The sequence below is a fragment of the Perna viridis genome, chromosome 1 (genome assembly GCF_037379345.1).
Source record: "Perna viridis isolate PV_CMFRI_1.1 ecotype Kerala chromosome 1, ASM3737934v1, whole genome shotgun sequence".
Classification (NCBI taxonomy): domain Eukaryota; kingdom Metazoa; phylum Mollusca; class Bivalvia; order Mytilida; family Mytilidae; genus Perna; species Perna viridis.
In genome coordinates, this window is record NC_142445.1 from 29119895 (window position 1) to 29147055 (window position 27161).

At 30.7% G+C, this 27161-nt stretch overlaps 3 protein-coding genes across 3 annotated transcripts; all 3 read right to left on the reverse strand.

Annotated features, from left to right (window-relative positions):
* Positions 1–6686: 6686 nt before the first annotated feature.
* LOC148628221 (uncharacterized) lies at positions 6687–9229 on the reverse strand. The gene is made up of 3 exons (XM_088564707.1): positions 9192–9229; positions 8540–8607; positions 6687–7684 (listed from the first exon to the last, which is right to left on the reverse strand). The coding sequence occupies exons 2-3, from the start codon at positions 8586–8588 to the stop codon at positions 6894–6896; spliced, it is 840 nt and encodes a 279-aa protein (XP_088420833.1). The 5' UTR covers positions 8589–8607; positions 9192–9229; the 3' UTR covers positions 6687–6893.
* A 5402-nt stretch (positions 9230–14631) lies between these two features.
* LOC148628222 (uncharacterized) lies at positions 14632–18164 on the reverse strand. Its single transcript, XM_088564708.1, has 3 exons — positions 18131–18164; positions 17606–17673; positions 14632–16845 (listed from the first exon to the last, which is right to left on the reverse strand). The coding sequence occupies exons 2-3, from the start codon at positions 17652–17654 to the stop codon at positions 16055–16057; spliced, it is 840 nt and encodes a 279-aa protein (XP_088420834.1). The 5' UTR covers positions 17655–17673; positions 18131–18164; the 3' UTR covers positions 14632–16054.
* Positions 18165–23908: 5744 nt separating this feature from the next.
* On the reverse strand, positions 23909–26293 carry LOC148628223 (uncharacterized). Its single transcript, XM_088584871.1, has 3 exons — positions 26260–26293; positions 25716–25783; positions 23909–24789 (listed from the first exon to the last, which is right to left on the reverse strand). The coding sequence occupies exons 2-3, from the start codon at positions 25762–25764 to the stop codon at positions 23999–24001; spliced, it is 840 nt and encodes a 279-aa protein (XP_088440997.1). The 5' UTR covers positions 25765–25783; positions 26260–26293; the 3' UTR covers positions 23909–23998.
* Positions 26294–27161: the final 868 nt, after the last annotated feature.

Genomic DNA, 27161 nt, shown 5'->3' on the forward strand with positions numbered 1-27161 from the left:
ATCAAGGTTTATATAGTATTTAAAAGATCAGGAAATGCATACATTCACCACATTATGTAAATTATGTGGTTTAACATTTACATGTTGATCTTTCAAATTTTTATGTTCAGCCCTTTTCGAGGAAATAAAAATCAATAGTACAGAAAATGTTTGTTGTAGTTTTTATAATGCAATGTTAATTTGAAAAGTATTATTTATTTTAAATAATCCGTGTTTCGTTGGTTTTCTTATGGCTACAATAATCCTCGAACTGACATGAGAATGATACGTAAACTTTACTTTTAAAAGTGTTATGACCTTGAAAAATCAACGAAATAAACTCACTAATAAATACATTTCTGCAATTAACGAAAAGAAATACCAACGAATTAAAAAAGTATATGATACTACTCAAGAAATATTAACTGATGTAATTTAAAATCATAATTGCTTTTATTGTAACTAGTGAGTTCCATCAATTTTTAATATTTTTGTTTTTCCTTCTCTTTATGACAAGCTCTTAGGCCATGTCAAAATTTAGATTTGCTGGCATTTGATTAAATAATAGCCATTCGTTTGTTCCTCAAATACTACAATTGAAATCATATATTCGAATTTCAAATTCTTTGCTATAAGTAATTTTTCACAGATATACGCAAATAAGTTTAGAAGAAAAATGTAACGCTTGATTATGGTGTACTTTATATTTGAAAAAAAATATTGTTTTCTTTTCATAAAAAATCAAGCAACTTCGAAAATCAGCATCAAGGTTTTGTCCAGTATTACAACGAACTAAACCGATATTATACAACTTATTTGTGACAGGAACAACTTTGACGGACATGTGTTCCTTCCAGACACCTGATGACATTTCCGTTTTTTTATTATGTTTTGTTTTGTTTTTGTTTTTATTGTTTACTTATTTTTGGGGGGGGTGTTATTTTTTATTGTTGTTTTTATAGACAACACATCTGTTGTTTTATTCTTTGCAGACAAAGCATTTTGTAAAATTTAGTATTCTAATAAAATTATTCAATCTTAGATAGTACAATGCGATTAGATCATTTCTATATATTTGGTCTCATTTTGTTGAAATTATTGCTGAGTTTGAGGCAGTCCGCACAGAAATTGCAAGTGCTTTGTCATTAAAAAAAGTGCATATTTTGAAAATCCTTTGTGTGTGAAGGTTCAAATCATTTATAAGCAATTTAGTGATTATTGCAATAAAACCCAGTTGCCATGGTTACATACTGAAAAAATATTTAATTTTAGTGCAAATAAGGGGTGCTTTTCCAAAAAATGACAGCCACATACTATTTTTTATAAAATGTCAGGCACTTAGACACTACCAGAGGATGAAATCAAGCATGGAGTAGCTGGAAAAAGGGTAAAAAAATAAGATCCTTTTCAATTCATTCTCTCGCAATATTAGTTCCAAAAGTTCGTGCGAAATAAGATATTTTGAAAATCAGCCATCTGATGCTGAGGGAAAAAAACACGGCAAGGGACTGAAACGTTCCGGATACCATTCGTCCTTCAAATTACACCTGTGTACAATAACATATATTACACCTGTCTTTGTATAAATTCTTAAGTACATTTAAACAATATATCCCCCAAATTTCAACTCAAGTTTTTTTAAGTTTTACAAATCGGACATGCGTAACTTGGTGTTCGAAACAGTGCGCCTTAATGTAACTAAGTGCACCCTTAATATGTTTTTCTTTAACTTGATTCAAAACAGGAAGGAACATTATTACTCTGAATCTTATAATATTTTATATCGTTGTCACTAAATGAAAACTAGACTGTTATGTCGAAAACATGTTATAATGAAGAGCAGCAGTTGAGTATTACTCAATGATTTGGGAAAAATGCCCTTTCCTAACTTACCATTATAGTGAGTATGTCTTTCTTTTTAACCTTTAAAGAAGGATTTGAACCTAAAAAATCAATTTAATACTCAGCTCATAATCAAGTGAATTCAAATATTTAATAACCTTTAATTGTAAATGTGATATATGTGCTTTATTAATTTGAAAGTCAATGGCAATGACAATAGAGAGGATGAAAAATTCTAATCAACAGCTGTTCATCTTTTAACGGGCTAACTTAATATGTGGGAAAACAAATCATCAGGAATCAATATCTGAAATTAAAAATTTACTATTTTCAATAGACTTTAAAAGCTTTGGTATTTAACATAACTGGTTAATTGAGGGAAAATAGTCTCATTGCCAAGTTCTTGATATCTATCACGATGTAATTATATCTTGATTCACTTCTACTGCAAACGCAATTCGGTGAATCCACTAGGTTGCGGGAAAAAAGATGTTCATTTAAAGAACTACAATTCATTCGCAGTCTACCATGTAAAATCTGTCCCATTCTTGATTCGCTATGATAATAGGCAGGACATTTTTTTTTATCAAATCTTCGTAAGTGATCTTTAAACGTGCTTAATGATCTGAAATCGCGTATACAATGAGACAATTTATTCCATAATTAATGGCGGACGGTACGAAATATTCCGAATAAAAATTTGTGCGACTACGAATCTCAGTTATATTCCGAGATTGATATGTGTTATGGGTATGCCGATCTGCGACTAAGTTTGGTATAATATTACGTAGATAGTCCGGTGTATTATTCGTCAAAATCTTTTGAAGTAATTGTAATCTATGCCGTTCTCGTCTTACGGAAAGTTTTTCCCAACCAGTCTCCTTATATATTGTATCGACAGAGGTAAGTTTTGTAGCCCCAGTTACAATTCATGTGGCATCCACTTGAATGTTTTGAACTTGATCGATGAGAGACTGGTTGTGACAATTCCAGATTACATCCCCATATTCCAAATAGGTCGAATAAAACTCATATATATTTTCTGCAAAGTATATCTATCGACAGAGAATTGGGTTTTATAATTATGTTTATTTGCTTATATGTTTATTTAACGATATAATCAATATGATCGTACCATTATCCATTGTTCGATATTATAAAGCCAAGGTGTTTATGACTAGTTACCTCTTGTATGTCATGTTGATTCATTGTCAACGGCGGTTGAAGTAGTTTGCGTGAAATGACTATCGACTTTTTTGCGGATTAAATTTTACAAACCACCTTTCTGACCATTGGTGAATTTTATCGATATCCCTACTCAGTATCTCTGCCAATTCAGCTGCAATATCTATCTCTGGGTAAAGAGTTTCATCGTCAGCAAATATGTAATAGATGCATCGATTTCTTCCACAATATCATTAATAAATATCAAAAAGAAAAGAGGTCCCAAATAGAACACTGTGGAGCACCAGCATTTATTTCCCTCCTATCGGATTTTTCCCATTAAGGACTACTCTCTGTCTCATACATGTGAGGTAATTTTTAACCCAATTTATTTAATTGTCAGATATTCTATATTTTTCTAGCTGAAATAATAACCCCTTTGACCAACACGATCAAATGCTTTGCTAATATCGCAAAATACTACACGAACATCTTCCCGCTGTCTAATGCCCTATCAAACTCATTTGTAAAATAAACAAGTTGGTTGATCGCTGAGTCACCACAAGTGAAGCCCGACTGGTTAGGAGTAATAACATTATGATCTAAAAGACAATTATATATATTGTATATATCTATAAACACAACTTTCAATACATTTTGAAATGATGCAAATCAGGGAAATGGGTCGGTAATTTTTTACTTCACTATGATTCCCATTTATGAAAATGGGGCTTTCATGTGCTTGTTTCCAATTATTTGGAAATCAGAAATGTGTTTACAAATCATCCACCAAGTTTTCGAGGAAGGTTTTTCGTTCGATAATTTATTCAAAATGTTATCGTTGTGCACTTCTAATTTTAGAGGTGACTTCATTTCTATGTTTACAAAATTTTGCCCAGTCACGCGGTCTATTGGTTCGTTTGGCTTTCTGTGTATCTGCCTCGTTTTGATTTTATGTATGCCAGAGCCAGATTCTTTAAAACAAGTGTTTGTTTTGTGTATATTTTGGTTTTGCCGTTCACTTGGCGAGTTCTTTTTCCTCGAAGAATAACTGCATACTTTTGATGGTGTTTTGGTAGTATTATCAGTATCATGTAAATCGTCTCATGCCTTACAGTAACACTCGAATTATATGTTCATATGTTACTTAATATGTTAAAACACGTGTACAGAAATACCGAAATTAGCATTATGAATATGCGATGTATTTTTGAATTTATTTGTTTTTTTTTTCTGTGTTTTTTTCTTTTGTTTTTGTTAATGTACAAACCACTTGTTTACAATGACATAACACACTTATTTTTGCGTTTCAAAATTCTGAAGAGAAGCTTATTAATATAAACTGTTCATTCCATAAGTCATATGTCTACCAGATTATACCGAAACTACGCGGACTTTTTCCATCGCGCTCAGAATTATCTTTCTTGAACAGGTTTATGATTCTAAAAGATAAGTCATCACTTTAGAATTTTCGTGGTTGTTATCATTTATAGTATTTATACTTTAGTTTATTTGTAGAATTTCTTGCTCCATGATAAGGGTATCTATTTCACCAATCAAGTGCTTACCATTTAATTGTATTTACTAGATTATCTTTCTAATCCTGGTTGCCTTGATTTTCGTCCCTTTTATTGTTTTAGTCATCCATTAGATGATTTTATTCAACACTTATATTTAAAATATCGAATTTAATTGATGCAAATTAAATAAATAGTTTACAATAGCATGACAGTGTTTGCTACTCGTATTCTACAACATTTTATTTTGCTATAGTCGTAAATGTTATTTAATGATTTATGATAATTATATACTTTCAAATTCAATTTTCCTAATCAAAATCCTTTTCGGTTTACTTGATATATCTTTTCTCCTTAAGTTGTTCCATTTGGTATTGTATCGTAACACAGCTTCAGAAAAATGATATATGACAACATCGATTGTCTGCTTTATCATAGCAATAAGCTCTGTATAAAAATGGTTTTCTCAGTCTTATCACTCTTTAGTTCAATGATTGGCTACACAGTAGAAATAATTTAGTATGTAAAGAAACAAAGAAACAAATTATCTGGTCAAAATGCAAAATGAAAGGTAAAGAAGCACTTCAAATGCAGATAATTAAACATAATTTTATACAACACAAACGAAAAAAACTATAATGATTTGGAATTGAATCTTCTTTCGATTATCTTTTTGTAATATCAACATTTAGTGGATCGGTTGGTAGATCAATGATATTGAAGAAAGTCTTTACAATGAATCTCCTATACACAGACCGGACACGGAGTTTGATAAATCGGCTGATTTCCGATTGGCCAGTTTGTTGAAATATTGAGATGGACATATATTACTTCCATATCATTTGAATCTTTCCAGATACTGATGTATTCTTGTATATGGTACCTATTTTTGTCGTATCTTTTAGTCGTATACATATAATTTTTTGAAGTAAAGACTAAAGTCAGCAGAGTGAAAAGTATTTTAGTGATAAATGCATCTTTTAATCACAAAATGTAATTCGCGGAACATGACACTTTATAACCAACAACATTTCGTTAAGTATCATGCTTCAAATTGCTTCGTTTTATATCGATTAAATGGGGTTTCATTTCGATTCATGTCGTTTCGTATTGATTTCGTTTCGAAGTTTATAAGTACCCATAAATTATTTCTTAATCTGATTACGTCATTTTCATACCCAACTGTTGACTGTTTGGGCCATCTATATCTTGGGAAAAGCTACGTTCAATTTAAATTAAATCATCTTAGATAATAAGTATTTTTCTAGACTGGTTTGGTTCTCAAACGCATTTACAAAGTTAACGTTAATGGAGGTCCAATAATGCTATATCAAAGATCATAAATGAAAATTGAATCTGCATATTGATGCTTTATCAGGCCGAACGTTTAGTGGACCCATTAAATAATATAAATATTTATGCTCCCTTTGGGAGCGTACTTTAGAACTGTTAAAAAATTCAAAAGAGAAATAAAAAACAACCATTTTTTAAGAATTTTGAACATCATTTTTGTTATCTTTATCTTAATAGCCTATACAACTTGAACAAACAAAAACAAAAACAAAAACAAAACAAAACAAAACAAAAATAATTAACTTAAAAAGGCATCCATATCATTTCATATTTAGGTTCCATTTTGACTGCTTATTAAAGTTTAACTTATTCAATTGTTTTTTGAAGTCTTACATCGCAAGAGTTTTTTTTTTAATCTGTCATTTTGTGGAATCATTGAAGGTGCAAAATCAATTGAAGTGCAATATCATTGAAACATATGTTATATGTTTTTTTTATCATTTACACGTGTAGTAAACAAAGACTGATTTATATATTCAAAAGAAAAAAAAATACTTATTTTGATTAAATAATACACTTAATAATACTACTAATATACTGATGGATCCGTCAAATGGGAAATAAAAAATAAAACTATTTTAAAGCATTTTGAAGATGAAATGTTGTGATCTTCATGTTAACAGCCTGTTCAATTTGAACACTATATTAAAAAATAAATAACGCATTTTTGGAGAAAAAAAATACATAATTTATATAGGTTGAAAAATTATATTATTTTAAGATGCCGGTCTGATTTAAAATATCAACTACATTTTTGCTAATGTTTATCATATTCAATGTTTTTAAGTCTTAAATTGCAATGTTTCTTTAGTCCGTCATTTCGTGAAATCATTGACGGTAAAAAATCAATTTACGTGCAAGTATATAGTTAATATTTTGCTTGTTAATCGTTCACATTTAGATTAAAAAAAGAATCATTCATATATTCAAAGGAAAACAAATACTTATTTTGATTAAATAATACATTTAATAATAATTCAAAAGTAATAAATATCACAGTAACATGTAAGTTGGATTTTAAAGCGATAAAACAAATGTTTATCTGGAATAACCACTGGATTTACTCAGGCGACAAACTTTATTACAACCAACATCGACGCAGACTTTGTTTCCGAAACAATCATCATGTCTGTAACATTCTTTTATACAGTTACTTCCGGTACTGCCAGCAAGTGACCCTCTGATGATTTTAGATCCAGAAACACCAATGGTTCCACCTGAAATACCTCTTCTGACACCATTATCTAGTACGCCAATTGTTCCGTCTATTGCTTTGACGACACCGACAGATTCTCTTCTGGAACCACCATGTCCAACAGTTTTCAGGACAACTTGACTATTTAATCCACTTCTATCGCCAAGTACAACTGGTGAATCTTCCATAGCGTTTCTGTCGGTAAATACAACAGGTGAATGATCTAGTCCAAATCCACTTCCTCTGGTAAGTACAACCGGTGAGTCTGCTAATCTATTTCTTCCAGTAAATACAACTGGTGAACCCCGTATTCTGGTTCTATCATCAAGAACTACTGGAGATTCACCTAATCCGATTCTGCCTCCAACGACTTTCTTAATAACAGTTGTTCCATCAATGTTACTTGATACTACTTTACGAACAATAGGACCTCCTCCAACAGATGATTTCAAACCAGAAGAACCTCCTCGGTGAATAACAGTAGTTAAACCATCATCATGTAATAAAGATCCTCTATGTAGAATATTACCAGATGATCCTACATTTAAAAGATCGGACCCTCTTAAAATACCATCAACAGAAGAACCTTTGATTTGACCATCTGAGACCTTGATGTCATCTTTTCCACTGTATGCTGTCAATATATTGAAATATGTTCATGTTTTGGACTCATAATGCTATTTTGTGAATTCATGTTTGAAAAATTAGATTCAATTCCGGTATAGGGGCGTAATAATAATTGTACAAAACAAAATAATTGTAATATATAAATTTATGTAAAGGAAGACTGCGCTGTGACATAGTACTTATGAATAAATGTTACGATGTCAATTAAATCTTTAAATACACTAAGTACAGTGCGATTTCATAGAAGTTTTACGATGCTAAGTGAATTGGTTGGAAAGCCGCAACATTAACTAAAAAGTATTTTTAAATGAAAGATAATAGAAATTGTTGTCTTCTTCACTCCCCTGCTTTACCAGATTTACTCTTCTCTGTAAGCCAGCGAGGTTGTGATTTTGGATACCTACCGAGTCGTATAATATTACGTTGTTTATCAATTGTTTGGTACGGTGCGGTATTATAGAAGTATTATGTTTGACTTTTAACACGAGAATAGTTTATCTAGAATAATAAGATCATCTATCCAACTCAATGTGTTTATAGAAACATGCCTGTAAACAGTGCGAGAGATACCTCCTACAGAGTCATTTCAAAGACTTTAAAATCGGAAGTCACTGCTTCTCCTTCTAGATAGCGGCATATAAAAGGTAGACTGACGACTTTTTTTTTCAAGGAGTCAGAATATTCGTTTAAGCTGTCAATTTTGTGTACGAGCACTTTCAAAATTCGGTGTTCTAAACGTTTCAAACAATCAGTCACTATTTTGTTTTTATCATGGTATCATTTTTATGTACATTTGTAGATTTTTTTTTCTTACAAACTTGTGTTTTCACAATAAGTATTACATTATTAATGTATGACATACCAAAAGCAGCCACTGCCAAAGTCACCAATATCAAACACTGTTGTTTCATTGTTGTACTTGAAGTTCACCTAATAACCAAACAAAAAACAATGATATACTCAAATTAACTCAAAACTGCCAACTAAATAAAAATTGTACTTTTGATGCCATGGCCGAAAAAAATTATTCCGTTAATTCTAGGTTAGTAGGTTCCTGATTCCAAATGAACATATGAGATATGAGTTAATTAAAAAAAACTACTATAAAAGTACTATTTTTCGTGGGGTAGTGATTTTCATGTTTTTCGTGGTATATAACCTAAAAACTTGTCTTTCTCCCATAGTCCACGCAATTGGTATCCCCGAATTAAAGTATTTTCACAGTATATACTTCAGTTATAAACATTGACAGGTTTTGTTTTATAAACTTGTTTGTTTCTTAATGAAGTGACTATTCACATTGAGAACATTTTCATTATATATGTTTACATAATTAGATTCTTTGATTTAAAAAAAAACAAATAGGTTAATACAAATAAAATGTTTATAAATCTTGCGTAATGAATGAAATGTCCAAAAGTTAAAGATTGTTTTGAAATCGATCGAGAAATCACCAAAGTAAAGCTACAGCAAAATTGCCTGTATTTTAAATAAATAGTTTCATCTTATCTTACCTTCTATCTTTAAATTATCTTCACGACTACTTTACGATGTTTGTGCTTTTGTTATTGACGATCAAGGTTTATATAGTATTTAAAAGATCAGGAAATGCATACATTCACCACATTATGTAAATTATGTGGTTTAACATTTACATGTTGATCTTTCAAATTTTTATGTTCAGCCCTTTTCGAGGAAATAAAAATCAATAGTACGAAAAATGTTTGTTGTAGTTTTAATATTGCAATGTTAATTTGAAAAGTACTATTTATTTTAAATAATCCGTGTTTCGTTGGTTTTCTTATTGTTACAATAATCCTCGAACTGACATGAGAATGATACGTAAACTTTACTTTTAAAAGTGCTATGACCTTGAAAAATCAACGAAATGAACACTCACGAATAAATGTAGTTTTTGAAATTAATGACAAGAAATACCAACGAATAAAGTATATGATACTACTCAAGAAATGTTAACTGATGTAATTTAAAATCATAATTGCTTTTGTCGTAACTAGTGAGTTCCATCAATTTTTAATATTTTTGTTTTTCCTTCTCTTTATGACAAGCTCTTAGGCCATGCTAAAATTTAGATTTGCTGGCATTTGATTAAATAATAGCCATTTGTTTGTTCCTCAAATATTACAATTGAAATCATATATTCAAATTTCAAATTCTTTGCAAAAAAAAATCAAGCAACTTCGAAAATCAGCATCAACGTTTCGTTCAGTATTACCGTTTTTTTTATTATGTTTTGTTTTGTTTTTTTTTTTTACTTATTTTTCTTTTTTGGGGGGATGTTATTTTTTATTGCTTTTGTTGTAGACACCTCATCTGTTGATTGTTTTATTCTTTGCAGATAAAGCATTTTGTAAAATTTAGTATTCCAATAAAATTATTCAATCTTAGGTAGTACAATGCGATTAGATCATTTCTGAATATTTGGTCTCATTTTGTTGAAATTATTGCTTTTGAGTTTGAGCAATCCGCACAGAAATTTCAAGTGCTTTGTCATAAAAAAGTGCATATTTTTAAACTCCTTTGTGTGTGGAGGTTCAAGTCATTTATAAGCAATTTAGTGATTATTGTAATAAAACCCAGTTGCCATGGTAACATACTGAAAAAATATTTAATTTTAGAGCAGATAATGGGTGCTTTTCCAAAAAATGACATCCAAATACTATGTTTTATAAAATGTCAGGCACTTAGACACTACCAGAGGACGAAAACTTGCATGGAGTAGCTGGAAAAGGGTAAAAAATAAGATCCTTTTCCATTCATTCTCTCGCAATATTAGTTCCAAAAGTTCGTGCGACATAAGGTATTTTGAAAATCAGCCATCTGATCCTGAGGAAAAAACCTAATACGGCAAGGGATTGAAACGTTCCGGATACCATTCTTATTTTAAATTACACCTGTTTACCATAACATATATTACCTCTGTCTCTGTATAAATGCTTAACTACATTTAAACAATATCCCCCAAATTTCAACTCAAGTTTTTAAGTTTTAAATTTAAGTTTTACAAATTTGACGAGCGTAACTTGGTGTTCGAAATAGTGCGCCTTCATGTAACTGCATCGTGCACCCTTGCTATGTTTTTTCTTTAACTTGATTTAACGCAGGAAGGAACATTATTACTCTGAATCTTATAATATTTTATATCGTTGCCACTTAATGAAAACTAGACTGTTACGTCGAAAACATGTTATAATGAAGAGCAGCAGTTGAGTATTACTCTATGATTTTCGAAAAATGCCCTTTCCTAACTTATCATTATAGTGAGTTTGTCTTTCTTTTTAACCTTTAAAGAAGGATTTGAACCTAAAAAATCAATTTAATACTCAGCTCATAATAAGATAATAAAGTGAATTCAAATATTTAATAACCTTTAATTGTTAAAATGATATATGTGCTTTATTAATTTGAAAGTCAATGGCAATGACAATAGAGAGGATGAAAAATTCTAATCAACAGCTGTTCATCTTTTAACGGGTTAACTTAATATGTGGGAAAAAAAGATGTTCATGTAAAGAACTACTATTCATTTGCAGTCTACCATATAAGATCTGTCCCATTCTTGATCCGCCATGATAATAGGCAGGACATTTTTTAATCAAACCTTCGTAAGTGATCTTTAAACGTGCTTAATGATCTGAAATCGCGTATACAATGATACAATTTATTCCATAATTTAATAGTGGATGGTACGAAATATTCCGAATAAAAATTTGTGCGACTAGGAATCTCTGTTATATTCCGAGATTGATATGTCGATCTGCGACTAAGTTTGGTATAATATTACGTAGATAGGCCGGTGTATTATTCGTCAAAATCCTTTGAAGTATTGTAATCTATGCCGTTCTCGTCTTACGGAAAGTTTTTCCCAACCAGTCTCCTTATATATTGTATCGACAGAGGTAAGTTTTGTAGCCCCAGTTACAATTCATGCGGCATCCAATTGAACGTTTTCAACTTTATTGATGAGGGACTGATTGTGACAATTCCAGATTACATCCCCATATTCCAAATAGGTCGAATAAAACTCATTTATATTCTCTGCAAAGTATATCAATCGACAGAGAATTTGAGTTTTCTGATTATGTTTAGCTTTTATGTTTTAACGATATAATCAATATGATCGTGTCATAATCCATTGTTCGATTTTATAAAGCCAAGGTGTTTATGACTAGTTACCTCTTGTATGTCATATTGATTCATTGTCAATGGCGGTTGAAGTAGTTTACGTGAAATGATTATCGACATTTGCGGATTAAATTTTACAAACCACCTTTCTGACCATTGATGAATTTTATCGATATCCCTACTCAGTATCTCTGCCGATTCAGCTGCACTATCCATCTCTAGGTAAAGACTTGCATCGTCAGCAAATATTTAATAGATGCATCGATTTCTTCCACAATATCATTAATAAATATCAAAAAGAAAAGAAGTCCCAAAATGGAACCCTGTGGAACACCAGCATTTATTTCCCTCCTATCGGGCTTTTTCCCATTAAGGACTACTCTCTGACTCCTACCTGTGAGGTAATTTTTAACCCAATTTAATAAATTGCCAGATATTTCATATTTTTCTAGCTTAAATGATAACCTCTTATACCAACACGATCAAATGCTTTGCTAATATCGCAAAATACTACACTAACTTCCTTCTCGCTGTCTAATGCCTTACCAAACTCATTTGTAATATAAACAAGTTGGTTGATCGCTGAGTCACCGCAAGTGAAGCTCGACTGGTTAGGAGTAATAACATTATGATCTAAAAGACAATTGTGTATATATTTATACACAACCTTCGATATATTTTGAAATGATGCAAAGCAGGGAAATGGATCGGTAATTTTTTACTTCACTATGATTCCCTTTTATGAAAACGGGGCTTACATGTGCTTGTTTCTAATTATTTGGAAACAGAGCAATCGACGTTGATAAATTAAACAACCTACGTAATGGATACTTTGACTCTGATGACGCTTCTTTTAGAACCCTGGGCTGTTCAAATCATGACCTGTTGCTTTGCTAGTATCTAAACATTTCAAAATATCTTCAACGTCATCTTCAGAAATTTCGGAGTAAATGGTCATTTTCCGTAAAGTTCGGTAGTTGGCTATTTGCGATACGAAACATTTTTTGAACTCGTCTGCTTTATCAATATCATCATCCATCAATACATTACCTTTCAATAACGGAGGAATACTGGAATACGAAAATTGGAGACCCGAAATGTGTTTACAAATCTTCCACCAAGTTTTCGAGGAAGGTTTTTCGTTCGATAATTAATTCAAAATGTTATCGTTGTAACCTTTATGCGCACTTCTAATTATAGAGGTGACTTCATTTCTATGTTTACAAAATTTTGCCCAGTCACGCGGTCTATTGGTTCGTCTCTCTTTTCTGTGTATCTGCCTCATTATAAATGCAGTTTTGATTTTATGTATTCCAGAGTCAGATGCTTTGAAACAAGTGTTTTTTTGTTTTTTTTTGTGTATATTTTGGTTTTGCCATCAACTTGGCCAGTTCTTTTTCCTCAAAGAATATCTGCATACTTTAGTTGGTGTTTTAGCAGTATTATCAGTATCGTGTTAATTGTCTGATCCCTTACAGTGGCACTCGAATTATATGTTCATATGTTACTTAATTAGTTAAAACACGTGTACAGAAATACCGAAATTAGCATTATGAATATGTGATGTATTTTTGAATTTATTTGGTTTTTTTTCTGTTTTTTTTTCTTTTGTTTTTTCTAATGTAACAATCACTTGTTTACAATGACGTAACACACCTATTTTTTGCATTTCAAAATCTGAAGAGAAGCTTATTAAGATAAACTGTTCATTCCACAAGTCATATGTCTACCAGATCATACCGAAACTACGCGGACTTTTTCTATCGCGCTCAGAATTATCTTTCTTGAACAGGTTTATGATTCTAAAAGATAAGTCATCACTTTAGAATTTTTATGGTTGTTATCATTTATAGTCTTAATACTTTAGTTTATTTGTGGAATTTCTTGCTCCTTGATAAGTGTATCTATTTTACCAATCAGGTGCTCACCCTTTAATTGTATTTACTAGATTATCTTTCGAATCCTGGTTGCCTTGATGTTTGTCCCTTTTATTGTTTTAGTCATCCATTAGATGATTTTATTCAACACTTATATTTAAAATATCGAATTCAATTGATGCGAATTATAATAAATAGTTTGCAACAGCATGAGAGTGTTTGCTATTCATATTCTACAGCGTTTTATTTTGCTATAGTCGTAAATGTCATTTAATGTTTTATGATAATCATACACTTTCAAATTCAATTTTCTTAATCAAAATGGTTTTTGGTTTCTCCTTAAGATGTTCCATTTGGTATTGTATCGTAACACAGCTTCAGAAAAATGGTAAATAACAACATTGATTGTCTGCTTTATCATAGCAATAAGCTCTGTATAAAAATAGTTTTCTCAGTCTTATCACTCTTTAGTTCAATGATTGGCTACACAGTAGAAATAGTTTAGTATGTAAAGAAACAAAGAAACAAATTATCTGGTCAAAATGAAAAATGAAAGGTAAAGAAACACTTCAAATGCAGATAATTAAACATAATTTGATACAACACAAACGAAAAAAAACTATAATGATTTGGAATTGAATCTTCTTTCCATTATCTTTTTGTAATATCAACATTTAGTTGATCGGTTGGTAGATCGATGATATCGAAGATAGTCTTTACAATGAATCTCCTATGCACAGACTGGACACGGAATTTGATAAATCGGCTGATTTCCGATTGGCCAGTTTGTTGAAATATTGAGATGGACATATATTACTTCCATATCATTTGAATCTTTCCAGATACTAATGAATTCTTGTATATGGTACTTTTTTTTGTCGTATCTTTTAGTCGAATACATATATTTTCTTGAAGTAAAGACTAAAGTAAGCTGAGTGAAAAGTATTTTAGTGATAAATGCATCTTTCAATGACAAAATGTAATTCGCGGAACATGACACCTTATAACCAACAACATTTCGTTAAGTATCATGCTTCAAATTGCTTCGTTTTATATCGATTCATTTCGTTTTTGTAGTGATTTCGTTTCGCAGTTTATAAGTACCCATAAATTATTTCTTAATCTGATTACGTCATTTTCATACCCATCTGTTGACCGTTTGAGCCATCTATATGTTGGGAAAAACTACGTTCAATTTAAATTAAATCATCGTAGACAGCGAGTATTTTTCTATACTGGTTTGCTTCTCAAACGCATTTACAAAGTTACCGTTAATGGAGGTCCAATAATGCTATATCAAAGCTCATAAATGAAAATTGAATCCGCATATTGATGCTTTATCAGGCCGTACATTTAGTGGACCCATTTGATAATATAAATATTTATGCTCTCTTTGGGGGCGTACTTTAGAACTGATAAATGATTCAAAAGAGAAATAAAAAAAAAACAACCATTTTTAAGAATTTTGAACATCATTTTTTGTTATCTTTATCTTAATAGCCTATACAACTTGAACCATTTATTCAAATATTATTACATCCTATTTAAACCAAGAAAAAAAAACAACAAAACAAAACCAGAAAACAAAAATAATTAACTTAAAAAGGCATAAATATCATTTCATATTTAGATTCCATTTTGACTACTTACTAATGTTTAACTTCTTCAATTGTTTTTTGAAGTCTCACATCGCAAGAGTTTTAATCTGTCATTTTGTGGAATCATTGACGGTGCAAAATCAATTTAAGTGCAATATCGTAAATATTTTATATGTTGTTTATCATTTACATGTGTATTAAACAAAGACTGATTCATTCAAAAGAAATAGAATACTTCAATCAAATAATACATTAAACAATAATACTAATATACTGATGGATCAATGAAATGGAAAATTAAAATAAAATTATTTTAAAGCATTTTGAACATGAAATGTTGTGATCTTCATGTTAACAGCCTGTTCAATTTGAACATTTTATTACATAATAAATAAAGTATTTTTGAAAAAAATTACATAATTTATATAGGTTGAAAAATTATGTTATTTTAAGATGCAGTTGTGATTGCAAATATCAACTACATTTTTACTAATATTTATCATATTCAATGTTTTATAAGTCTTAAATTGCAATGTTTCTTTAGTCCGTTATTTTGTGGAATCATTGACGGTGCAAAATGAGTTTAAGTACAAGTATATAGTTAATAGTTTGCATTTGGATTAAAAAAAGAATCATTCATATATTCAAAGGAAAACAAATACTTATTTTGATTAAATAATATACGTAATAATAATACAAAAGTAATAAATATCACAATATCATGTAAGTTGGATTTTAAAGCGATGAAACAAATGTTTATCTGGAATAACCACTGGATTTACTCAGGCGACAAACTTTATTACAACCAACATCGATGCAGACTTTGTTTCCGATACAATCGTCATGTCTGTCGCATTCTTTTATACAGTTACTTCCAGTACTTCCAGTAAGTGATCCTCTGATGATTCTAGATCCAGAAACACCAATGTTTCCACCCGAAATACCTCTTCTGACACCATTATCTAGTACGTCAATTGTTCCGTCTATTGCTTTGACGATACCAACAGATTCCCTTCTGGAACCACCATGTCCAACAGTTTTCAGGACAACTTGACTATTAAGTCCATTTCTATCGCCAAGTACTACTGGTGAATCTCCCAAAGCGTTTCTGTCAGTAAATACAACAGGTGAATCATCTAATCCAAAGTCACTTCTTCTGGTGAGAACAACTGGTGAGTCCGCTTGTCTATTTCTTCCAGCAAATACAACTGGTGAATCCCCAATTCTGATTCTATCGTCAAATACTACTGGAGATTCACCTAATCCGATTCTGCCACCTACGACTTTCTTAATAACCGTTGTTCCATCAATGTTACCTGATACTACTTTACGAACGATACTACCTCCTCCAACAGATGATTCCAAATCAGAAGAACCTCCTCGGTGAATGACAGTAGTTAAACCATCATCAAGTAATGATGATCCTCCACGTAGAACATTCCCAGATGATCCAACATTTAGAAGATCGGACCCTCTTAAAATACCATCTACAGAAGAACCTATGATTGGACCACCTGACACCTTGATGTTATCTTTTCCACTGTATGCTGTCAATATAAACAAATATGGTAATGTTTTGGACTCATAATGTTATTTTGTGAATTCAGATTTAAGCAATTAGATTCAATACCGGTATAGGAGTGTGGTAATAATTGTACAAAACAAAATAATTGTAATACATAAATTTATGTACATCTTCAATGAAAGGAAGATTGTACTGACAAACAATGCGAGAGTTTGTGATTTTGGATCCTTACCGGGTCGGAAATATTACCTTGTCAATCAAATGGATTGGTACAGTGCGATATTATAGAAGTATTATGTTTGAGTTTAAACACCAGAATAACTTATCTAGAATAATAAGATTATCTAACCAACTCGATGGGTTCATAGAAGAATGTCAGTAAACAGTGCGAGAGGTAGTGATTTTGGTTTCCTACCGAGTCATTCCAAAGACTTTAAAATCGAACGTCACTGCTTCTCCTTCAAGCTAGCGGCATATAAGGGGTAGACTGACGACTTCTTTTTTTTTTCAAGGAGTCAGAAGTATTTGTTTAGGCTGTTAATTTTGTGTGCAAGCACTTTTAAAATTCGGTGTCGAAAAAGTTTAAGAATTTCGATTACATCGGAAAAAATGTTCTCGTCCTTCATTCTATGCATATCTTCATGCATAACTTCAAACAATCAGTCACTATTCGTTTTCATTTTGGTATCAGCTTTATGTTCATTTGTAGATTATTTCTTTTTTCCTTACAGATTTGTGTGTTTAAAATTATTATCAAAGTATTAATTTAATGTTTAACATACCAAAAGCAGCCACTGCCAAAGTCATCAATATTAAACACTGTTGTTTCATTTTTGTAGTTGAAGTACACCTAAAAACCAAACACAAATAATGATATATTCAAATTAACTCTAATTGGAAATTATCAACTAAATAAAAATTGTACTTTTGATATCATGGTGAAAAACACATTTTCATTCCTGTTATTCTAGGTTAGTAGGTTCCTGATTCCAGATGAACATATGCGGTAAAGTAAACTTCCGTTATAAACGTTGAAAAGTTTTGTTTCAAAAAGTTTTTTTTTTCTAAATGAAGTGAGTATTCACATTGAGAACATTTTCATTATGTATGTTTACATACTTAGAAACTTTGATTTAAAAAAAATAGGTTGATACAAATAAAATGTTTAAAAATCTTGCGTAATGAATGAAATATCAAAAAGTTAAAGATAGTTTTGAGATGAATCGAGAAATAATAAGATTGAAGCTACAACAAAATTTTCTGTATTTTTTTTTTAATTGTTAATTCATAGTTTCATCTTATCTTACCTTCTATCTTTAAATTATCTTCACGACTACTTCACGATGTTTGTGCTTTTGTTATTGACGATCAAGGTTTATATAGTAGTTGAAAGATAAGGAAATGCACATATTCACCACATTATGTAAATTATGTGGTTCAACATTTACATGTTGACTTTTTAAATGTTTATGTTCAGCTTTTTTTTTTTTGAGGAAATAAAAATAAATGGTACAGAAAATGGCCTTTGTATTTCTATAATGCAACGCCATTTTGAAAGTACTAGTTACTTTAAGAATCCATGTTTTGGTGGTTTTTTATAGTTACAATAATCCTCGGACTGCAATTCGAATGATACGTAAACTTAACCTTTCAAAGTGTTATGACCTTAAAAAATCAACGAAATTATCACTAACGAATTAACATATATGTTGAAATCAAGGAAAAGTTTTACCCAAGAATAGAATATATGATACTGCTCAAGAAATGTTAACTTGATGTAATTTAAAATCATAATGGCTTTTGTCGTAACGAGAGAGTTCCATCAAATTTTAATATATTTGTTTTCCTTTTCTTTTTGACAAGATTTTGGGATATGACAAAATTGAAATTTGCTGGCAACTGATTAAATAATGGCTATTAGTTTGTTCCTCAAATATTTGAACATTTGAAATCATATTCTCGAATTTCAAATTCTTTGCACTAAGAAATATCTCACAGTTATACGAAGAAAAATGTGACGATTGATTAAAGTGTACTTTAATTTGAAAAAAAAATATTGCTTTTTTTCGTAAATAAAATAAAACAAACTCCAAATCAGCATTGCCAAACGTAGTATTTAAAATTAGGTTTACTCTACTTGGACTGTATATTGTTAATTATTTGAATCATTTCATTTTATATGTTTTAGACGAAGCGAATTTTGTTTCAAAGGAATGCCAAGTAAGTTTCAAAATTATTTTCTTCCTCTTTTGCTTTTATCTCAGTTGATGATCACAATATTATTGAACAATATGATTTTTTTCACAAAACGGAGATGTGTTGAGTAACATCGCACGTTTCTACCACTTTTACAACGAACTAAACCCATATTAGCTTTGACGGACATGTGTTCCTTCCGGACACATGCTGACATTTCGGTTTTTTGTTTTGTTTTGTTTTTGTTTTTGTTTTTTTTTGTTTTTGTTTTTTTTGTTTTGTTTTGTTTTGTTTTGTTTTTGTGGGGTTTGGGGGACTGTTGGGGTTGTTATTTTTTTTTATTGTTGTTGTTATAGGCAGTTCATCTGTTGATAATTTTATTCTTCGCAGACAACGCATTTTGTAAAATTTAGTATTGCAAACAAAATATTCAATTATAGGTAGTGCAATGCGGTTTGGTCGTTTCTGAAAATGTGGTATCATTTTGTTGAAACAAAGCTCATTGGAAGCAGTCCGCACAGAAATTTCAAATGTTTTGTCATAAAAAGTGGTGTGTGGAGGTTCAATTCATTTATAAGTAATTTAGTGATTATTGTTATAAAACCCAATAGCCATGGTAACATACTGAAAAAATATATTACTGAGTTTTAGTGCAAACCAAGGTGCCTTTCCAAAACTAACAGCCAAATACTATGTTTTACTTAGACACTACCACAGGATGAAAACCTGCATAGAGTAGGTGGAAAAAAGGGTAAAAATAATAAAACCCATTTCGATTCATTCTCCTCTAGCAATATTAGTTCGTGCAAAATTAGGTATTGTATGAAAATCAGCCTTCTGATGCTGCGGAGAGAATGTAATATGACAGGGGATTGAAACGTTCCGGACACCAGTCTTCATTTAAATTACAACTGTTAATCATTACATATATTACATCTGTCTATGTATAAATGGTTAACTACATTTAAACAATATACCCCCCAAATTCAACTTTAAATTTTAAGTTTTACAAAATTTGACGAGGGTAACTTAGTGGACGAGAGAGTGCGCTTTAATGTAACTATGTAGTGCACCCTTACTACTTCTTTTTTTTTTAATGCGAAACAGGAATGAACATTATTACTCTGAATCTTGTAATATTTTTTACTCGGTGTCACTAAATGAAAACCAGACTGTTAGGTCGAAAACACATTATAATAAAGAGCAGTAGTTGCGTATTACTTTCGCTACTCAATGATATTGGAGAAATGCCCATTCCTAACTTATCATAATAGTATGTCTTTCGTTTTAACTCTTAAAGAAGGATTTGAACCTAAAAAATCAACTTAATACCGAACTCATGAATAAGTAAATTCAAATATTTGATAACCTTTAATTGTAAAAGTGATGTATTGTTTTATTTAAATGACAGTCAATGGCAATGACAATCGAGAGGATGAAAAATTCTAATCAACAAATGTTCATCTTTGATGGAATGGCTTAATATGTGGGAGTAAAAATGATTAAATATTAATATCTGAAATTAAGAATTAATTGTTTTCAATAGACTTAAAAAAACTGATATGTGTTTGAAACATACAAATAGATAATCACTGAGCCTTTCTTTGTGCTAAATAATATCGAAACATAGATCTACATTAAAATAAAAAGGAGCTTTCATTACCGTAGAGCTAAGCTGCTATGTTCCTTTAAGGAGGTAGACCTAGGGTAAGATACATAACCCTTGAAATCAGTGATATGTTTGTATTATATTCAATTTCACCAAAGTCTATCAAGCTTTCATTTGATACAGAATAAAAGCAGTCAAAGTTACTTTGATACTTACATGAGATTGATGTAAAATGATGAATATAAACGTTCAAATGATTTGTAAGAGTTGTGTACCATACCCTAGATGTACCTTCTTAAGAAACATTTATTTTTGTTATTTCTAATAGTTTTGTTCATTTGAGATAACTGTCGATACAACATTACATTGAAAAGAATGTTTAACCTATTGATTAAACAAAATGCGTTCTATTCATTTAATTGTTTGGAACGTCTGAAAAAAATGAGAATCATGCAATTTGCTAACTATATTTTGTCAATCATTTTATAGCGAATCCAATCAGACATTTTAGTGGTTATTTAATGTTTTGCAAGGTAATTTACAAGATAAATTGCACTACAATCAAAAGTTCATTGATAATTATAATGCATATCATTGACGTAGGTAACATAAACAACATCAATCGTATGTAATGTTTCAAAGTAGTTCTACAGGAAATGCACTAAATCGATAAAAGACAACTACCTATATCCCCAAACAAGTATTTTCATGAAGCAAATTTCGATTCTTCGAAATTAAGTTAAACGTGCTTACTGTGTTTAATGTGTATGGAATGTTTTGCGTGGTAATTGACATTTTATAAACATTTTGCAGTATTGTTTTCGTTTCCGCCTTTTTAGTACTTAAGGAAATACACTTACATTGTACTTCAATAAAATATTACTACCTATTTTCTCATGCAATTATATGTATGAATTAAATAGCAGTTTGTTTAGCATCAACTCATGTCCGTTGCAAATGTCCCTTATATTCTTGACCCTCACACTGCTATCTAATGAAGCCCAATTTTAACAGTTGCATTTAATTTAGGCATACCTAAATACGGATCATCCAAACAGATTTATATAATTGATCACTTGTTCACTCTTTAATCTGATCAAAACCGTTTATTGTGTTCACTAGACCAGTCATTCTTTTCTGTTAGAATTTCGGCATACTGTTGAGTATCTGTCAGATGTATTATCAGTATCATTTTATTCGTCTCATCACTGACTGATAGTGGGACTCGAATTCAATTTGCTTATGTAACAAAATACTTCGAAACACGTATACAAAAATGTCAAAATTTGCTTTATGAATATATGAGGTATTTTTGAATTCATTTATATGTATATTTTTTTGTAAATATACAAACCACTTGCATATCATGATATTACACATGTGTTAGTTAATATGCATCTGGAATTCCTAGAGAGAAGTCAATTAAAATAAATTGTTCATACCACAACTCATATAAGTACTAGAGCTTGTCGAGACTTCGCGGACTTTTCTTACCGTGCTCAGAATTATCCTTCAAGAATATGGTTATGATGCTACAAAATAATCTTATCACTACAAAATGTTTATGATCGTTATCATTTCTATTTGTTATAATCTTCCTGTAATTTCACGCTAGATATTCTTTTCAACACTTATTTCTAAAATATCTTATTCAATTGATACAAATTATATCAAAATAGTTCACAATAGCATGACATTTTTTGTTCAATTTGCTCAATCAAAATGGTTTTTGGTTGACTTGTTATATATTGTATCCTTAAGTTATTCGGTTGGTATTATATCGTAACACAGCTTTAGAGAAATGGTATATGACAAAATTGTCTGTCTGCTTTATCATATCAATTCGTTCTGTATTAGAAAAAGTGCTTTTCTTAGTTTTAATCACTCATAAGTCTAATGATTGATGACAAAGTAGAAACGTATTAGGGTGTAAAGAAACAAAGACGCAAAATCCTCAGGTCAAAATGAAATAGGAAAGTAAAAGATACACATAAAATGATTGCATATGATTTGTTTCAACACAAACACTGTAGTGATTTGGTTTTGAAAGAAAAAAACTTCTTTTAAATAACAGCACTTAGTGAATCAGTAGGTAGATCGATGATATTCTATACAATGAATCTCATCATAATCGGCCAGCCACGGAATTCGATATGTCGGCCGATTAAAGGGGTGACATGTTTGTTGGAATATTAAGATGGTCATAAATTATTTTTTCCTTGTCATTTGAACATTTCCCGATACAGATTTTATACTTGTAACAAGTATTTTTTGTAACATATGTTTCTGTCGTATACATACATTTTCTTGAAGTAAATACTAAATATTCTGCGTTTAAAGTTTATTATTTCTGTAATAAATGCATCAATTATTCGTAAAATGTAATTCGCGGAACATCAAACCTTATAACCAACAACAGGTGGCACACTACGTTTCTATTGTACAAAAACAATGTTTCAGGTTAATGGTTTTTTGTAATATAGTAAATCTGACTTTTTACTCTCTAGTTGTTCTGATGTAGATTTTGGAATGTGCTGGTGCGAAAAAAATATCCAGCTTTATTTATAATCAAGTGGACGCTTTACTAATTTTTTTTTATAATTTTATGCTCTTTAATTCTATATTAAATAGATGAAACATGAAACGCTCCAGAAAAAAAAATCATTTCACACCACCTTTTATTTTGATAGACCAGTTTTATTCTTATAACTTCCCAATAAGGTTTGAATCTTCTTGATATACGATATCATTTGTCCATACATATACACTTCGAATTGTGAAAGTCCAAAATTCTGTGGCGGGATTTTTTGCCATTGATACAGAAGTATGAGTACATATAAAATGTAAAACGTAATAAAACATATTCTTTTATATAATTTCTATTTGTTTTAAGCTTCTAATTGCTTCTTCTATTTGATTAAATAGGTTTTGATTCGATTCATTTCGTTTCGTATTGGTTTCGTCTCGCAGTTTATAAATACCGCTAAGTTATTGGGGAAATCTGATAACGCCATTCTAGTACCCAACTGACTTATATAAGTTACAATACTATTTCCTAGTAAGATGCCGTTTTGATTGCTTACTACTGTTAACATATTCAATTGTTGTATCAGTCTTTAATTGGAAGATTTTTTTAAGTCCGTTATTTTGTGAAATAAATGACGGTGCAAAACCAGTTTTAGTACAACTTCATTGTAAATATTTTTTTATATGTTTTTGATCATTGACATATGGAGTATACTTAGACTTATTCATATATTAAAAGGAAAACGAATACTTATGTTGATTTAATAATACATTTAATAATAGTACAAAAGTAATAAATATCACAGTATCATGTAAGATGAATTTAAACCGATATAACAAATGTTTATCTGGAATAGCCACTGGATTTACTCAGGCGACAAACTTTATTACAACCAATATCGACGCAGACTTTGTTTCCGAAACAATCATCATGTCTGTAACATTCTTTTATACAGTTACTTCCAGTACTGCCAGCAAGTGACCCTCTGATGATTCTAGATCCAGAAACACCAATGGTTCCACCTGAAATACCTCTTCTGACACCAGTATCGAGTACGTCAATTGTCCCGTCTATTGCTTTGATGACACCAACAGATTCTCTTCTGGAACCACCATGTCCAACAGTTTTTAGGACAACTTGACTACTTAATCCACTTCTATCGCCAAGTACTACTGGTGAATCTCCCAAAGCGTTTCTGTCAGTAAATACAACAGGTGAATCATCTAATCCAAATCCATTTCTTCTGGTCAGAACAACTGGTGAGTCTGCTAGTCTATTTCTTCCAGTAAATACAACTGGCGATTCCCCAATTCTGGCTTTATCATCAAGTACTACTGGAGATTCACCTAATCCGATTCTGCCTCCAACGATTTTCTTAACAACCGTTGTTCCATCAATGTTGCCTGATACTACTTTACGAACAATAGGACCTCCTCCAACAGATGATTCCAAACCAGATGAACCTCCTCGGCGAATGACAGTAGTTAAACCATCATCATGTAATAAAGATCCTCTATGTAGAATATTACCAGATGATCCTATATTTAAAAGATCGGACCCTCTTAAAGTACCATCAACAGAAGAACCTATGATTGGACCACGTGAGACTTTGATGTCATCTTTTGCACTGTATGCTGTCAATATAATCAAATATGTTAATGTTAATGTTACAATACAATTTCAGTATAGGGGTGCGGTAATAATGTAATACATAAATTTATGTACAACTTCAATGAAAGGAAGATTGCACTGTAGTATAGTACTTATGAATAAAATGTTATGATTTCAATTAAATCTAAAAAAAAAGTACAGTCGGATTTCATAGAAATGTTACAATGCTAAGTGGATTGGTTGGAAAGCCGCAACATTAACTAAAAAGTATTGTTTTTATATGAAAGTTAGTAGAAATCGTTGTCTGCGTCACTTCTCTTCTTTACCAGATTTACTCTTGTTATTACACCAGAATAACTTGTCTTGAATAATTCTGAGAACATCTAACTAACTCGATGGTTACATTGAAACGGCTGACAAACAATGCGAGAGATTTTCAAAAATATTAATATGTCAATCAGTGCGATATCATTGAAATATTGTGTTTGACTTTAAACACCAGAATAGTTTATCTAGAATAATAAGATCATCTAACCAACTCGTGTTCATAGAAGCATGTCAGTAAAAAGCCCCAGAGGTAGTGATTTTGGTTTCCTACAGAGTCATTCCAAAGGCTAAAATCGAACGTCACTGCTTCTCCTTCAAGCTAGCGGCATATAAAAGGTAGACTGACGACTTTTTTTCAAGGAGTCAGAATTATTTGTTTAGGCTGTTAATTTTGTGTGCAAGCACTTTTAAAATTTGGTGTTGGAAAAGTTTAAGAAGGATTATATCGGAAAAACTTTCTCGTCCTGCATTCCATGCATATCTTCATGCGCAACTTCGAACAATCAGTCACTATTTTGTTTTCATTTTGGTATCAGCTTTATGTACATTTGTAGATTTTTATTCCTTACAGATTTGTGTTTTCAAAATTAGTATTAACTGATTAATTTAACGTATAACATACCAAAAGCAGCCACTGCCAAAGTCATCAATATTAAACACTGTTGTTTCATTTTTGTAGTTGAAGTAGACCTAAAAACCAAACCAAAAATCAATTCAAATTAACTATGATTAAACACTATCAACTAAATAAAAATTGTACTTTTGATATCATAGTAAAAAAAGACATTTTTATTCCAGTTATTCTAGATTATTATGTTCCTGATTCCAGATGAACATTTGCGTTAAAATAAAAAAAAAATAACTACGAGTGTATACTTCCGTTATCAACATTGAAAGGTTTGTTTCAAAAAGGTTTTTTTCTAAATGCAGTGAGTCTTCACATTGAGAACATTTTCATTATGTATGTTTCCATAATTAGAAACTTTTATTTTAAAAAAAAAATAGGTTAATACAAATAAAATGTTTATAAATCTTGCGTAATGAATGAAATGTCCAAAAGTTAAAGATAGTTTTGAGATCAATGGAGAAATAGCCAGAGTGAAGCTACAGCAATAATATCCTGTTTTTTTTTTAAATTGTAAATAAATAATTTCTTCTTATCTTACCTTCTGTCTTATAATTATGTTCACGACTACTTTACGATGTATGTGCTTTTGTTATTGACGATCAAGGTTTATATAGTAGTGGAAAGATCAGGAAATGGATACATTCACCACATTATGTAAATTATTTGGTTTAATATTTACATGTTGACCTTTTAAATTTTTATGTTCAACCTTTTTCGAGGAAATAAAAATCAATGTTACAGAAAATGTTGTATTTTTATAATGCAATGTCATTTTGAAAGTACTAGTTACTTTAGGAATCCATGTTTTGTTGGTTTTTTATAGTTACAATAATCCTCGAACTGCAATTCGAATGATACGTAAACTTAACCTTTCAAAATGTTATGACCTTTAAATATCAACGAAATTACCACTAACGAATTAACATATATGTTGAAATCAAAGAAAAGTGATACCCAGAAATAAAGTATATGATACTGCTCAAGAAATGATAACGTGAAGTAATTTAAAATCCTAATTGCTTTTGTCGTAACGAGAGAGTTCCATCAATTTTTAATGCATTTGTTTTTTCTTTTCTTTTTGACAAGCTTTTGGGAGATGCAAAAATTTTTGGACAGTATATTGTTTATCATTTGAATCATTTCTCATTTCAATTTATTTGTCTAAGACGAAGCGAATTTGTTTCATACGATTGCCAAGTAAGCTTCAAAATAATTTTCTTCCTCTTTTGCTTTTATCTCAGTTGATGATCACAATATTATTGAACAATATGAAGGTTTTTTTCTTGTTATGTTTTATTATTGTTGTTGTTATAGACAGTTGATCCTCTTGATTGTTTTATTCTTCGCTGACAACGCATTTTGTAAAATTTAGTATTGCAATAAAAATATTCAAACTTATGTAGTACAATGCGGTTAGGTCGATTCTGAAAATGTGGTCTC